Source organism: Anabas testudineus, chromosome 1, assembly GCF_900324465.2.
Source record: "Anabas testudineus chromosome 1, fAnaTes1.2, whole genome shotgun sequence".
Classification (NCBI taxonomy): Eukaryota; Metazoa; Chordata; class Actinopteri; order Anabantiformes; family Anabantidae; genus Anabas; species Anabas testudineus.
In genome coordinates, this window is record NC_046610.1 from 5,145,543 (window position 1) to 5,162,071 (window position 16,529).

At 40.9% G+C, this 16,529-nt stretch overlaps 2 protein-coding genes and 1 long non-coding RNA gene across 7 annotated transcripts in view; 2 read left to right on the forward strand and 1 right to left on the reverse strand.

The window, feature by feature from the left end:
* lpar2b (lysophosphatidic acid receptor 2b) lies at positions 1–14,837 on the forward strand. Of its 5 annotated transcripts, XM_026360730.1 has the most exons (7): positions 1–150; positions 329–436; positions 750–828; positions 6,447–6,916; positions 7,760–8,254; positions 9,872–10,131; positions 12,643–14,837. In XM_026360730.1, exons 4-7 carry the CDS (start codon positions 6,670–6,672, stop codon positions 12,733–12,735), a joined length of 1,095 nt encoding a protein of 364 aa, XP_026216515.1. In that variant the 5' UTR covers positions 1–150; positions 329–436; positions 750–828; positions 6,447–6,669; the 3' UTR covers positions 12,736–14,837. The 5 variants fall into 5 exon arrangements, with proteins under 5 accessions (XP_026216515.1, XP_026216512.1, XP_026216514.1 ...); XM_026360727.1 differs by lacking the exon at positions 750–828; XM_026360729.1 differs by having other exon boundaries at positions 4–436.
* LOC113162547 lies at positions 13,386–16,237 on the reverse strand. The gene is made up of 2 exons (XR_003298825.1): positions 16,101–16,237; positions 13,386–15,424 (listed from the first exon to the last, which is right to left on the reverse strand). It is a non-coding gene; the product is annotated as an uncharacterized LOC113162547 (long non-coding RNA).
* The window catches only part of LOC113162545 (calmodulin-regulated spectrin-associated protein 3-like), a 16,364-nt gene continuing 15,297 nt past the window's right edge, over positions 15,463–16,529 (forward strand). The window contains exon 1 of the mRNA XM_026360722.2: positions 15,463–15,496. The gene's annotated coding sequence lies outside the window, so the exon portion shown is untranslated. The remainder of the gene's footprint in view (positions 15,497–16,529) is intronic.

A 16,529-nucleotide genomic window follows, 5' to 3' on the forward strand; every position in this document is an offset into this window, starting at 1 on the left:
GTTGGCAGAAGCAGCAGAGTAAAAGAGCTCGAAGCAGCTCCTTTGTGACTGAAAGGCGGCAGAAGCCAGAGCAGAGGTGGAGGAGGGACGTGCCGCACCCTTTTTCTTTGCTCCATCTGGGACTCACACGGCACGGGTCAGTGCGCACAGGTAACAACCGCTCCAAGTACCGGAAGCAAGACAACAGTTGAAACACAATAAGGTGACGGAGAGTTGGAGTCTGTGGAAGTGGGAGACAAAGCAGGAGCAGATCATCGATAGACAAACAAACTTTTGCTTTTTTCTTATTTTTCTCCGTCTGTTTCATTTTGTTTCACTTTGTGCGCAGAGGGCGTTGAAAGGTTGGACTCAGGTAGGACAGCGCGTCACTGCTCAACGCGGCGAGGACGCGGATCTGGAGTTACTTGATAAACGAGTTCATCCACACAAAGACGAGGTGAGTCCATATGTTCCCCTGTTGTGCATCTGGCTTTGTGTGTGAAGCCTGTGTCGATAAATAAAAAAAAAAAGGAAGCGGATTTGTAGCGTTGTTGCGTTAATGTTCCTCTGGTTGGAGGTCGGGGCGCACATCAGCATGCAAAGGCATCTGCACAATCTCACATTGCATGAGGAGGGAGTGTTGAGTTCATTACAGCCTGGACATCCTCAACACGATCCATTCTGGGGAAAAAAAGAGCCTGTCCTGTAATGCAAGCACCAACCTTTGCCCTATCATTTTCAAAAGCAGTGTTATCTCTGTTGCTTTTCAGCCTGTTGCTGGGTGTAACCTCGACTTATACCCTGAGTAAGCTGTCACACAGAAGGTATATGAAGTCTACATGTTAACAGGTTAGTCAGCCAGTAAAGCAGCCCTGCAATTAATCTGTCAGTGTGAAGGTTACACTGCTCCACTTTTGTTGACACTGAGCTCTGAGGTGCTGTGCACTGAGCTGCAATAAAAAAGAAGGGGTTAAAACTTCTTCTAGTATCATTTACATTCACAATGGTGACAGATCAGTAAAATGTTCAGAGCTGCACGAAGCAGTTGAATGTTTTTATAGATTAGACTGAGTGAGTTATGAGCTAAACAATAATTTAACCATTAAAATGGTTTAGTTAAGTTAAATTTTCTGTCCGTCAACAATTGAAACAATCATTGTTTCTGCTCTAAATCTCTTTTGAGGTATATAACTTCAAAATCTGCCTGGAGTTGGCTTTGAATGTCCAGTCATATCTAGTTTGGTTGACTTTGTCTTTTGATTATTTAATTTGTGATTTTGAGTCAAAGCTTGCAGAAAACAAATGATTTATATCTACATCCAGATGAAGACGTGGTGATGAGTCAAATAGAAAGTAAAAAGATGAGTTGCCTGTTGGTTAAAGGGGGGGGAATATTGATGGTTTTCCCTCTCTGAAAACCAGTTGTAACTTTGTCTTAACAAATCAGAGTCACTTGAGGAAAACCTGTAGTAAACATGCATGTTGTGTCATACTGAGAAACGGGGAGAGAAACAACCGTCACTGCAGAACAGCTGCAGAACTTTCATGTACATACAGTCAACAGTTGTGTAATACTTTCACACCTTGTGTTCAAGGGGTTAGGGTTAATTATGTAAAATCATCCCTAGCAGGTCATTTATGGTTCATTATAGCTACACACTCCATGTTGACTATTTATAAGAAATTGTCTTCTTAACGTGCCCAGTGTGCTGTTTGCTGCTTTGGGTGCAATTAGGTTTCCTGTTTTTAGATCAGACTTCTTATAGATCAGCCACATTGGTTTCCCTGTGTTATAAGAGAGGAGGTGTCTTTGCATGTAGCTGTGTGATTAAGTTTCTAAAGGTAATCATTATGCAAATGACGCCCACTCGATCCCACTTGTTGCCTGTCCATGCTCCGCAGCTGGAAAGATACGTTTTAGGGAGATGGTTAATTAGAACAACTGCACACAGAGGGAAGACCCCTGTGGAGATGAGCAGAATATCAGTTTTTACTTGGAATTTGAGGTCACAGACATAATTGATTGATTCTCTCAGACTCTCACCACCTCTGGTGCAGTCCATGATCTGCGTGTGTGTGTGTGTGTGTGTGTGTGTGTGTGTGTGTTTTTAAATGTTTCCTGTTCCAAAGAAGTGCTTGGTGAAGTCACTGAGCTACGGGGAGGAGGGAGAAGAAACTCAGGCGTGGCTGCTCTGGTAAAGAAGGGTTTGCATTCAAACTGGTGTTTTACTGATTCAGTCCATTCGCACACAAACGCAGGCACGTGATGCATGAAAACACATATTCGAGCAAGTGCAGTCGCTAAGAGCCGCACATAGTGGAAGTACCGCAGTGCCTGGAGCAAATGTTTGTAATTTTTTGTAAACTAAAAAGTTTTTGCGAAGAATAAACAGGTTAAGCTGTTTGCAGCTAACTAGCGTCTGACAAAAGCTTTAAAGTGAAGTTCATGGACAGATATGAGAGCTCTTTCTCGAAATGCTGTGCTTTAGTTTGACAGTTGAATCAACTCTGGTATTAAAAACATACTCAAATAATCTGTGTTCGGATGTATGTGTGTTATTGAGCAAAACAGTCACCTGAATGTTTTGTACTTTGAAAGCTTCACAGATAGATTTGTGTTACAACACTGACTTATTGTGACTGAAAACAGCGACTTACTCGCTGTAAGTCGCTGTTTTCAGTGTTATTGCTGAGCTGTGTGGCCGCTGAGGCTTGTGGCGTCATATTTACCACGGTATGAGACTTCTCATCCAACTCTTGCAAACACATTAGGAAGGTTCTTTTAATGTTTTGTCTGAACATCTGAAAGTTGGTGTAATATTCACTGTTTAGCTCAGACTTTTGAGAATCTGACAGTTTGGAAACATTAAGAAAAAATATCACGGTTTTGCAATATTGCTTTAGGCAACTAGTCTATGGTGTAGATGTAAACTCAGATATTTGAAGTATCGCCTGGTCTGGCTGTCACTTTTCTGCAGTGCAACTTGCACGTCGGATGACCTCCTTCTCTGTAGCTAAAAATGTGTTATTATACATCTCACACAACTGGGGGGGGGTCAGCGTAAGTGTCTGTGACGACCTATAAAAAACAGTTGACACCACAGAAACTGTCTGATGGAAATTTTTATTGGTGGTGAAGCTGACTTCATCCCCAGGTATAGCTGTTTCTCATCAACTCTTGAAGGAAGAGTTTCATTTGCTGTTAACTGCTTCTCTGCGTTCACCAGCTAGTTACTAAACTTAGCCGGTTTGTGTGGGTTTATCGTAACCTTTCAGCTCTTGTCTGCTGGGGCTGGAAACAGGTGTTTCTGTGGGTATTTCTATGCTGCTAGTTTAGTTTTGGTGGTTTTCTATCCTGTTTGCAGATGAGAATTTCTGCAACTTGTAGCCACGTTATCTTTGCCTGGTTTAATGTTTCTGAGAAGATTAAGTGTGTCAAAATGCAATTGTTAAACTGCACATCCATGAGGGCCAAGGGCATGTTTTTATTGTACCAACATAATAAAAATAGGTTGCAAAAGTATTTAGTCTTTCCAAACTGACATGAAGTTGGACGTTTTCCCGCTCTTGTATTGGATTACCTTTTGTGCAGCACCAAAATCATAAAAAATACAGCTCCAGATGTTGATCTTTATATACCCTAAAGAGGAGCAGTTTGAACTTAGCTGCAGTCCTGTGAGCAAGAGGTTTGTGCTTTGTAACCTTTGGCACAGACTTTACAGATTCAGATTCACTTGATTGCCTTGCTTTGATGGGCCCTATGCAAAATTCATCAGACGTCCCACTTATGGTACAAGCATATATTTCTTTTATTTAAATCAGTGCATTGTAGGGTTGTTTGAATTTCTCCTGGGTTTTCAAAGCTCGGCTATAGTTGAAGTGTTTGACAGCTCAATTCCGTGGTGCAGGTAGAAGTGTTCAAGCTTTTCAGTACTAAAAAAGTGCTTTTCCATTTTCTCTTTGCACCACATGGATCAGAACATATGTGCATTGTCAGTTGTTTATACAGTTTGTACACACACGCCACAAACATTTTGTTATTATATGTCCTGTTCACACACAAATGAATCTCGTTTTGACAATGGTTTTACATTGTTGCCTTAATCAGACCCTTTTCTTGCAGTTGTCTCATCCATCATTTTATTCTCTCCACATTTTTCAGTTTTTGCATTTCTCCTCACACACCCTTGGTAGGATAGTGGGTCACTGAGATTTCCTCTGTGTGTGTGTGTGTGTGTGTGTTTGGATTGAGATTGAGTTACATAGCTGGATTGTGTAATTGTGAGGTGTGTCTCTGCAGTAATGGAGCTGCTCTGCTGTTTTCATTGTTGAGAGTTGAACTCGCAGTCGACGGCTTTGTTTGTGTCATTGTGCTGTGCTGCCTTTCATAGCACAAGTGTGAGGGAGCCGTACTGACTCAAAATGCTCCGTGCAGCCTGTAAAGGTTTACTGTAAACAGAAGATTAAAGCCTTTTGTTGTTGCCCACATTTTGAGTGCGTGTCTTGAAGTGAAGGCTAAGTTCTGCTCTGAGCTGTGGTTGGTTTTAATTACAGCATTAGTCGCATGTCATTGCATGTTCCGGTTAGGACTTGTCAGAGGGTGGAGATGCCTGTCAATGATAATGAAAACAGCTGATTCTAATCAATATTTTCTACTTATTGTGGATCAGAATTCTTTATCACATCAGCTTCAGGCAGATAGATTAGACTTCCTGTTTGAACTAGTGGATGTTGTGTTGAGTTACACAACTGCATAAACAGCAGAGTAATATCTGTATGTAGGTCTGTGGCGCGGAAGCACCAGTACTACCGCTGCACTGCCTGTTGTGGTGATGTTACTTAAAACCTCAGGAACCAGGCTATAACCTGTATCTAATTTGTATATCTTTATTATGCGGCATATAAAACAAATGCCGCCATACCACTGTCTGGTAGCAAGTGCACAGTGAGGAAGGCAAAACAGACGTTTCCAGGTCTCTGCACACAGGTTCTGGAGCTTGTTGGGCCGCTGACGGTCAAAAACCACTCTAACATATTGGCTTGATTGATGGAGTATCTAATACAAACTAGATATTTGTTCTACCATCTCTGCAGAGGACCTCTGTTAGAGTGACCAGTGCTTCCTGGTCCCTTGACTAAGACCCTACTTGTGCAGTTACTTGGTTCCAAACTTCTTCCATTTCACGATTGTTGATGCTTGTGTGTTCCTGAGAACCGGTCCTGAGAAAACCGGTTTTTGCAAAAATGGTGCCTTGGTGTATTCCACGCCACAAAATCTTACTGTGGAGATCGACACAGCGTCCCCTAAACTTTGTGGCTTGGTTTTTGTCCCAACATACAGTGCGAATTGTGGGACAGTGTTTCCCTCAGAAATAGATTCTATTTGTGGTGGCAGCTGACCACATGGAGGGAGGGCAGGCTGTGTGTGGTAAATCCAAGCCTTAAATTGAGGCATTTTCAGCCGTTCTGGATTAAATGCAGTGCATCTGTTTGCTACTTACTGATGTCCTGTCTACAAGTCATGACAAAATAGAAACAAGGCCCCTCTTTGTGAGTAATCTTCTCTTCTGACCTGTCTCACCCACCTCATCACGTTGGCTGCTGTCGGTGTCATCATACATCACTCTCTATATTAACTACAACCGTCTTCTGAATTACAAATGTATTTAATACTTAAATCTGACTTCGCTTGGATCAGTTTATCACTGTCTTGGTGTGTGAGAGGGAGAGCAGCGCAAGCAAAGGCTCAGTGAATGAAATAATATTTGACTATTTTTAATAGTAAAAAACAATGGCAACATCGGACCTTACCTTATGTTCAGTTTTCCACAGTGACATTGTCGACATGAAAATTTAAGAGAGAAGAGAGAAGCTTAAATGAGTTTTACTACATTTGAAAGTTCATGTATTTGTTTTATTCATGTGACTTTTATCCATTCAAAAATTAGATCTACAACTAAACAGGGTCTGAATATTTTCTGATCCGTTGTATTTAGCATATGTTGTTTATATATGTTGTTTTTGTTGAGTCATTGAGAGTTTAAATCCACTTACATAATACTTCACTATTCAGTAATACACTGAATATGACTCCCATCACCTAATGAGAAGGTAACCTGTGTGTACAGTTGCAAGAAAAGGTATGTGAACCCTTTGGGATTACATGGAGTTTTGCATGAATTAGATGAAGATCGGAGCACATTTTATGACCAATTCATGCAAAACTCCACGTAATCCCAAAGGGTTCACATACTTTTTCTTACAACTGTACGTGAGGTTAAACACATAGACTGAAGGAGTTTCCTACAGCATTAAATGTTTATATGAACACTGATTTTAGTAAAAGCAGCTCAGTATTTTAGCATAGCCTGTACTTTTATGTATTGCATAAACCACTAACAACAAGATATGAAATAAAAACAAATCGATTGTTTGTTTTCTTAAACTAACAGTTAATTTCTCCACAGATTGAAGACATGTGTTGCTAACGGCTGCACAGGCCTTCAACTTGAACCTGGATCTCTGTGGTCTTCACCTGTCCACCTCATGGCATGCTGATCACTAATCCGCTATCAAGGGCGTCTCTCGGTGGTGCCCCAGTCCTCCCCCCCTGCTCCCAGTCTGCAACGCCGCTGTGTTCTCCGTCCTCTTCACCTCTTCTCTAATCTCACATCCACAAGATATCCCAACATGGCGACTGGCAAAGGGAATTGCTACTGCAACTATAGTGTCAAGTATTTTTATGAGGCAAGTGGCAAGAACATCAGCGAACAGTGGAGCGCGCGGGACTATGTGATCGTCACCATGGGCTTGACGGTCTGCTTCATTGTCATCTTTTCCAACGTTTTGGTCATAATGGCCATTTTAAAAAATAGACGTTTTCACTACCCCATCTACTACCTGCTTGGAAATCTGGCTCTGGCAGACCTCTTTGCAGGTAAAGTTGTTTTACTTGATGTGCAACATCAATATTGTAATTTGCAGTGTTAAAAACTATATTAATGTGCAGTAAACCCTATTTAAAATGAACTATAACATCTGATTTTAACAGACAATTATTCAATTCTACATATTCTACTGGTCAAAATGTGTTGGTGCTCTCAACACTTTCTGAATACAGTCCAAAAGCAGTAACTGATTAACAGGTTGAGTCACATTGTGTTACATAATTCACTGGGCGCGTCAGGCAGGACCGACATAAGTAGCAGTCAGTGTAAAGTAGCCAGGATGTACCTTCATAAATGAGATTCAAGTGCATTAAAACAGTCACTTTTCTAGGAAGTTGATAAAGATAGATGCTGGGAAATGCCACAGTGGTGTGTGCTGTTACACTGTTGCTGGTAAATCTACTGCGTTGCATGTTAAGATGCTGCTGATTTGAAGAATTTACATACGGGTAGTTGTGGGTGCAGACATTAGCATGTGGTATTTTTTTCATACTTTTTAAAGCTGGTATTTATGATATCAAAGTAAGCGCATTGTCTGTTTCTGCAGCCATACCTGTGTTTTCATACTGATCTAAGTGTTTCTTAGTTTCTTAGTTAGACAATCTATTTTTGCACTTTAAGTGAGTATTATTTTTAGTTGAGCATGTGCTACTGGTCAAATCTCTAGTCTCAATCTCATACCTACATGTTGCTGGAAAAAACATGAAAATACCCTTGTGGGTTTGTTCCAGCCGTAGGTAGAAACTGACCTAATTCCCAAACAACAAATGTGTAAATGTGTGAAGTATCTTTTTCTCTATTTTGAATTTATCTGTAAAATCTCATCCTCCCAGGTCTCTCCTACCTCCACTTGATGTTTCATACTGGTCCGTGGACCATTAAGCTGTCTAGGGAGCAGTGGTTTGTGCGGCAGGGGTTGATTGATACCAGCCTGACGGCCTCGGTGCTCAACCTCCTGGCTGTGGCCGTTGAACGTCACCAAACCATCTTTAACATGCAGCTGCACAGTAACATGAGCACCCGGCGTGTTTTCATCATCATATTGTTCATCTGGGTGGTAGCAGTGATCATGGGCCTAATTCCCACCATGGGCTGGAGCTGCCTGTGTGACCTGCAGAGCTGCTCCACCATGGCGCCGCTGTACAGCCGCAGCTACCTGGTGTTCTGGGCTGTCCTCAATCTGCTGACCTTCTCCATTATGGTGGCTGTCTACACCCGCATCTTCATCTATGTGAAGCGCAAGAGCAAGCAGATGTCGCAGCACACCACCCAGATGAGACACAGAGAGACTGTGTTCAACCTGATGAAGACTGTCTCCATGATCCTGGGTGAGGAAACAAACACACTACAAAAACATGGACAGGATTGGGCAACAAACCAGTTAGTTAGTCACTAACCTCTATTGGCTAGAAACACAATAACCTTCAGGTGTTTGAGGTAATTAAATTCTGTGCTGTGCCCTTTTTTCAGAAGAATTGTGAAGAGGTGTGCACAGTCGGCCTTAAAGCACATTTCTTTCTAATAGTGAGTAATTGTGATTGAAGAAGGAATAATCAAACTTAACATGAGGAAAGAAATCATAAACGAATGCTAATAAAGCTCTAATTTGTTTTGTCAGGACCTTGTGGATGTAGTTTGGTTAGGTTGAATGATGCATGGAAATATCTGAAGTCATCTTTTTCCACTTTTATTCCCCGCAAGGAAATCAAAGAGGGAGGCTCACACTGAAATGTCTCATCTAGTAAGACGCAAACTGTTAGGGCCGTTCAGGGGAAAAGCAACATCACCTTAAGTGCAAAAACTCTTTTACCACACGTGCATATTACTCATATAATTCACCGAGGTACATGCTGACCTGAATTTTCACACACTAAAGTGAGACAACCACAACACACACATCCTAAACTAATGACACTCACAAGCTGCCATCCAGCTTCCTTTCTCTGCTCACTCTCAGCTTGTCTGTACTCGCCGCAGCAGACTTGCCGCCCCCATCCACTCCTTCGTCCGATTCCTCTTGTTTTCTGCTGAACTCGCTACGCTCCCTTCACTTTTTTTTTGCTCTTACATTTTTTTTTTTCTCCTCTCTAACCTCCCCTGCTTCAGCTCTCACATTTTGAACTTTTGATTAAATTCCTTAAAGTTTTAGAAAATGTTGCGCGTCTTTTTCCCGTCGCTCAGCACCCAGGATTCAGCACCTCTGGCATTTGAGGAGGGTGAGGAAACCCCTGAACATGCCCTGACAGGGAGCGGCATAGTTGAGTTACTGTGACAAAACAACCTCTTTCATAAGACACTACTGAGAGTGTGGATGTGGTTGTTTTAACCTTCTACTTCTTAGAGGACTGATTTTACTTTTCACCTTGAGACTTCTTGCTCAGTGGTGACACGTTGTCATGTCAAAGTCAGTCTTGTATGTTAAGTTGAGCATGTGGTTGAGGTCAAGGTGAGGGGCTGAGGAATGCAGTAAACCCTGTGCATGTATGACCACATTAATTTCACATTTGCTGTAGCTCGTGCTGTATGTGTGCATATATTAGTGCTGAACGTGCTGCAAAAGTGTGTACATAATGAATTCCTGAGCTGCATAATCAAGTATTATGATAATGAAATCTGAGCATACAGACTAAACCCAGTCAGTCCACATGCTGAAAGTGTGTGTGTGTGTGTGTGTGTGTGTGTGCGCGTGTGTGTGTGCGCGTGTGTGTGTGTACGTGTGTGTGTACACATTGTCTCCAGTGGAATGTACAGTGCATTCCCTTTCTTCCTTATCTACCCCCTACTTTGTCACATTCTTCACAACTCTCTGTTCATTTTCTTTCCACTAAGTAATTCCTTTTCTTTATCTGTGACTGTAACGCTGATTTCCACTGTTATTGCAAATCTTCTAATGACCCCACAAACCCTTGATCTCTCTCACTCGCCTCTCGATCCTCCCCCTGCAGGCTGTTTTGTGATCTGCTGGACGCCTGGCCTGGTCTTGCTGCTGCTCGACGGTGTGGGCTGTAAAAAGTGTATGGTGCTGCTCTACGAGAAGTACTTCCTGGTGCTGGCCGAGTGCAACTCCTTCTTCAACCCGATCATCTACTCGTTCAGGGACAATGACATGAGGAGGACCTTCAAGCAGATCCTGTGCTACCCATGCAAGAGGGGCAGCGAGCAAAAGGGCAATTCTGGAGTTCAGTTTAGCACCCTGGAACACGAGGTACAGTCTGAGAGCAACGGAGACAGCAACCGTGATAAAACACAAAACAACCACACTTTATAAGGACTGTTGGTTTTAAAGTGCTGAAATGATGCTTCCTGTAGACAGCTGATGATCTTCGCACCACATGTAGTTTGAAAATGACAACCCCCACTCTTTAAAAACTGTGCAAAACAAATTAGGACCTGGTGGACGTGACTATTTGTCTAATATAATTCGTTGTGTTAGGTTTTGATTTATCTCAAAAAAAAAATCTCAAAATTAAGTGTGAACATTAGAGAAATTAACCTGTTTTAGAACATAATGATAAAAGCATCCAGCTACAGCAAATACAATTTTTTTAAAATGTGTTGTTTTGTTTTATCACTTTAATTAAAGCAGCTATATTCAATGTTTTTACAATGTCAATATATCAAATTAAATGGTGAAAACAATTTGACGCTAGAGGATTAGCACCTGAATCTGCAGCTCCATTAGCCTTTAGGGAGATTTATGACGGGTTTCAGGTCACCGTTTAGGTGTGATGTCTGTTAAAATGTACTTTTTGTAGTTAAATTATCCTGCGTCTATGTTAGCGAAGCAGGCAGCTGAGCATATGCTGAGCAACGAGCAGAGCTAAAAGAGCTAAAAGAGCAGAGTTAATATTAAAGTTACATTCATCAGGAGGCTGCAAACAAACCACTCTAAATGAATGAAGTTTCTTTTACCTGCTCGATGTTTAAATGAACACCTGCTGTTAGGCGTTGTTGTTGCGGGTGTAAAGAGTGCGTTGTAAAAGCAAACTTTGGTTTTTCTTCTTGAATGTCAATCGTTAGATAATTGGTTAAGGGTTTTGTGGCCAGTGGTCATTACCTCAGTCACTCCTAACTGCAGTAGTTGTGATTACCATCACTGACTAGAAGCACAGTAACTTACGGCGCCCATGTGGTTTGTTAAAGTTTTTGATTTTTGCTTTTTGTTTGCTCTGTTGCTTCACGTTTGAGCTTCTCAGTGAGTGTACATGAACATGAAACCTCTAACTCCTAACGCTGTTGTCCTGCAGTGTTTGTGTTTCTTTGTGCAAAAAGAATAATGCTGCAGTGCGTCAAGTTGCAGTGTGCTTGCTGGAGCTTATTTGAACTACTTGACAGTGCTGCATTGAGTATGAAATTGCATTGTTGAGATGTGTCCTGCCTAAGGTGTGTGACAGACTGCACTGCTGCAAAAAGCCAGTGCTGTATGTGAATTAGTCAACGCACAAAAGCAGAGAACGTGCAGCTCTCATCCGGGTCAGTAAAATGAACTTGTGGTTTCACATACAAAAGAGAACAGTGACACTTTCACAACGACAGCTGATAGAGATTTCTGCTGTGTTGTTCTGTGTGATTGTTTCCGTTTCTCCCACAGAGTTACTTGACAGTATGTGTAGTAACTCCCCAATCAAATGAATAAAATAAGTTTAAATGTTCAGGCACCTACGTAGCTGCAGATCTATTCCCTTTTAAACAATTTAGCAGTTTTAAATTAAAAATATAAAGGTGGTCAGATCTCAGCAGGTGTGATGGATATGGACTGTACCTACAGACACTTGTACATGTGTTAAATTGTGTACATGTGTGTTGTGTCTTAAGCCCGTCGAGATGTGCGCTGATGGTTATAGTGGGTCATGCTCCTTGCCACATTTCCTCTGACTTGTTAATCTGGCATGTGTGATGTTAGAGGCACGTACTCCCACATATTCTCTCCAGCACAAATGCGGTCATGAGCATGTGGTCTTGTGTTTGTGCACACACATACCGGTGTGTACACTGATCGGCAGACATGTCCTCACACACTTAAATAGCAGAAAGTAGGAGCAGAAATAAGAGGGTTGGTCTAAATGTACATTTACCTGCTCAGTGTTGAGTAAAATATACAGTTCCTTATGCAGTTAAAAGGAATTTGGGGCATTTATACATTTATAGATAATTGCTAATCGTACAAGTACTCGAACTATAAGGGAGTTGCATTACAAGAAGCTATTAAAGGAATAATCATATATTCAAACAATGTTTTTGTCTTCAGATTTCAGATAAATTAATTTCTACTGATACTTATTTTCATCATGGCCGAACTGTAATTATTGTTTTTGCAGCTCATAATCCTTTTTTGAGTTTATTTTTGTACAAACTTTGTTACAACTAATTTGAATAAAAGCATACTGTACTTTTTGCCTATCTGTGATTTGTTGCTCATGTTCGTCTGCTGCACGCTTTGCTTTTCAGCACAGTTGCTACCTTGAGATTTACATTTGGAATCATGTCAAACTGTGTAGAAACAAGTCTCTGGGCTAAACATGTTTTTCATACATTCTTCTCTCAGGTGGTTTAGTACTTTTTTGCTAGTTTAGAACATGACTAACCCATTTTCTTCTCCTGTGTTTTTCCACTTCCTGTTCCTTTCTGCTGCACCTAATCCCCATTCTTTACTGTGTTTCTCCTCTCCTGATTCTTCACCTCATACTTTTATCTGTCTCTCTACATCTGTCTGTAGAATTGTAAGTCCCGTACTGGTGCGCTGACAGAGAAGAGCAACGGGACGCTTCTCATCCGTGGAGGCCCGGAGCACATGCCTGCCTTAACTTGATGATCCACCCACAGAAGACCTGTGTGTACACACTGTTAAAGTGAAATCTACCGATCTGTGTATGCATGTATAAACGGCTCGTAAAACCTGCTCCTCTTCAGTTGGGGGACCGAAACTGTTCATTCTTTAAAAATAACATTGGATTGAGACCTCTTCTGCCAGCGGTCACATTGGTGTCTGAAACTAAGTTGATCATGGGGTGAAGAAGAACAAGTTGGCCGACATAATGGCCATACCGTCCTATTCTAAGTGGAAGCAACTGGCTCATTTGTGCTTCGTCTCCATCAACAGACACGAGGATGCAAACCCTCCAATTGCTGGACTGTTTAAACATCCAGGCGGAGGACATTGGAGAGCTCATTTCCTGTTTGGATACAGATGGTGGTAGCTCAGGCAACACTCTGAATGGCCTCTGAACAACTGGAGCATGTTAGCAGTGGAAGAAATGACTGAAAGCTCGCGGACAGATGCAGAAGTATGTGCGCTCTGTGGAATACAGCCTGCCACAAGTGGTTTTAGTTGAGTCTAAACGATGGATTAGTGTGTGTGTGTGTGTGTGTGCGTGTATGTGTGTGCTCCTGAAACTAATGCGCTATAATACAATAGTTCTCTCCTGTCATGAATGCGATACTTGTGAGTTTCTGTTCATATTTTTTTTTTTTTTTTTTTTTTTAGAGAAGTGTTGATTCAACTGTGTGATCATTGTAGAGGCTGTAGCCTGTGCTGCTGTTCAGCTGTACTGCATCATACAGAGAGGTGTTTGTTATTCACGCTGCCCTCAATCATTTACATAAAGGTATTAAAGTATCTTACATTAGAGCTGTGGGTATAACGCAAAGCAGTTTCACAGCACCACAAACTACATCGACCAAAAATGAACATAAAGTTGAATGTGCACTTGTCGAAAGCAAAACCAAAACATTTATTGCCTTCGTGAACAGAGGTTTTATCTCAGGGTTGTTGTATTAGACGGATTTAGTTTTGTGTGTATTGGTGTATTCAATAAACTGGCAACTGAGTGTAAACGTTACCACTGGAAATTTGATGTCACCTGAGTTCATTTGGAGCCAGTCAAGGAACTCGAAACTGCCTCAGATTGGACTTAATAAAGGGGTAGGTTGGAAGTAATGGGCTTATTATTAGTTAGTGAATAATAAAGTACTAGTGTTTTAGTGATCAGTTGCCAGGTTGTGAAAACTGTATAACTTGCTCAGTGTTTTAACAAATTCTATAACTCGTGCAGGAAAAACCTTTTATGGCCACAAACCAAACCTGCTGCTGCTTCTTTTTACTCGGCTTGTTTAAGCGACTTTTAAAAGTGACGTGAATGTTGTTGCATTTATTGGACTATTTGGTTTTTATAATTAAAGTGATTAAACTGAAGAGCTGATGGATTATTGCACTGAATTAGACCCGTTGTCAAGGATTTACAACATGTGTAACCTTGAGTCACACTGAGATTCAATAAACCGACAAACAAATGTTACTTTAATTAACGGCTTATTAACTGATGTACTGACATAAATAAAGTCTTAGAATTTATAGCCCCATTTTTTGATGTATATTAACAGTTTTAAACCAAAAATAGACGACTCACGAATTATTAACATAAACAAATTTAGTTTTAAAAGTTTGAAACGTCAGTGGTTGAAAATCATCAAACATATTTTCATGCTGTAAGATTTTCCGTCCTCAGATCTTATTTTTTATTTGTACATTTTTTTTTTTTATGGTCACTGCCTGTAAACTGCGCTGAAATGACTTTGTAAATGGCTTGATATAATATGATATAACACTTTATTTATGCTTACATTATGCTAGTACTCATGTACAGTGTTTAGTGCACTGCAGTAGCATCAGGAGTAACTCTGAGAAGACCATAAAGGGAATTCAAGCTTGTCATTTGTTGTTTCGATTTTTAAATGACAGCTTTGAGATAAGTGATGTGAAGCTTTATGATACATATATTGCAGCTGATTAATGTAACCAGTGAGTAAAACTGACATCGACATGTTGATTGGAAATGAGCTTTGTGGCTTTTTTTTTTTTTGTTTCCTGTGACTCAGAAACTGACAGTGACGCCATTAAAACTTTGAAGACTCTTCTGTGGCCTGTTTACTGTTGATTTCCAGTCAGATTCACTGTTCTTTCTCTCCGGGTTCTGCGTTTGCCTTGGATCCTGCTGGACGAATGGATTTCATGATGTCCTTCAGTTTCTTTTTATGCGCTTTTTCCTCATTTTTTGGGCTGTTTGCCTCATTTGCTTCCTTCGTTTCCTCCTGATTCACAGTAAGAGGAACATCCTCTTGTTTAGTGCTGAGCCTTTTCTTAGATCCTTGAGAGATTTTCCCTTTTATCTGATCTCTAATTTTTCCCAGTGCTCCTCCTTCATCCTTTGCTGGTGAAGCAGTCTCTGTCGACTCCTTCTTTATGTTACCAAAAAAGGATCTTTTCACCGATGTCGACTCTTTATCGTCTGTTTTTTGTGACAGTTTCTTCTGGGAATGCTTCTTCTTCTTCTTCCCTTTATCCAGGTTCAGTTTACTCAGTAAGGGAATATTCTTCTTCTTCTTGTTGTGTTTGTCGGGCAGCGCCCTTCTCATTTGTTTCCAGGCTTTTTTCAGAGGCGACTTCTTCTTCTTTTTCCAAAAGAAGATCCTTTTGCTGGACCCACCCATAGCAGCTTGACCTATAGGAGGAGGAAGAACGTGATGAACTTTGTTCTGAAGCCCCGCTCGACTTTCAAGGCAGAAGTGCTCAAGTAAGAGAATAATGGAAGATACAGGAGTTCCTGTTCCTGGAGCTCCTTTTTTAATTTTTGAAGCAGAAAATGAGTTGCATGAGATAAACCAGAGCGACTAAGGAACAAAATAGGAGTTTGTGCTGTATACACATGGCAAAGCTAATTTAATGCAACAAATTGAGCAGTAAAAATGTCTTGTAGGTATTTACGGAAATTCAACTGCCCTTGTAAATCAGATAATGGCTCTTGCAGCACTGTACTGAGTCAGGGTTGTTTAACAGTGGTGAAAAATACTGTCAACACCGAAATACGCTCAAGCCATTATGTGGAGTAAGGTTTACACTGACTTGCATAAATATTTCCTCGAACTTTGAGTCTTTAAAAAGGAACTGTGTAACTGGTAATCTGTGAAAATAACCCTCCCAACACTATAAGACACTATGTTTAACTTTGAATAGAAGATGATGGAAGTCAAATCTAACACAGCTGTTAAATAGCATTAAGACAGATGTGTTTTTACTTCAAATCGATATGAAACTCTAAAAACTAAGACTTTAAAAAGTCTTTTTCCTCTTCATTTACACACACACACCTACATATGCAGATAAAAGTACACACTCACCTTGTTTTCTCAGTCACTCAGAAGTTAATTGGTGGCGTCGTCTTTGCTGAGCTCTAGTCTAGAGTTGTCGTCATCGTGTAATGTGTCCGATCGCTCCACCGTCTGTTCCCACATCAGCTGAAGAAAAGACCAAGAAAGAGACCTGTAATCAGTTCCGTGATTTTCTTGTAAAAGTCAGTCACCAGACGGGGAAGAACAACAAACTGGTTCTGTTACATTCTTACTGGGTGGCACCGTTTGGTTTCTGCTGTGGGAGAGGAAACGTGATTCTTATGTCTGTGGACATTTAGGAATATTTTTTTATTCATGTATATCTGTGTTTTATTTCATTTTATTTCAGAGACCTTCCTCCTTTACCTAACATCATAGCACAAGCTCAGGTGTTGCAGGAGGTCAGGACAGGACTCGTTATCTGTAATCTGCACCTGT

Coding starts and splice junctions, on each gene's coding strand:
- lpar2b (XM_026360730.1), top strand. CDS start 6,670: ATGGCGACTGGCAAAGGGAATTGCTACTGCAACTATAGTGTCAAGTAT. Junction 6,917..7,759: donor TCTGGCAGACCTCTTTGCAG/GTAAAGTTGTTT, acceptor TCATCCTCCCAG/GTCTCTCCTACCTCCACTTG. Junction 8,255..9,871: donor GACTGTCTCCATGATCCTGG/GTGAGGAAACAA, acceptor CTCCCCCTGCAG/GCTGTTTTGTGATCTGCTGG.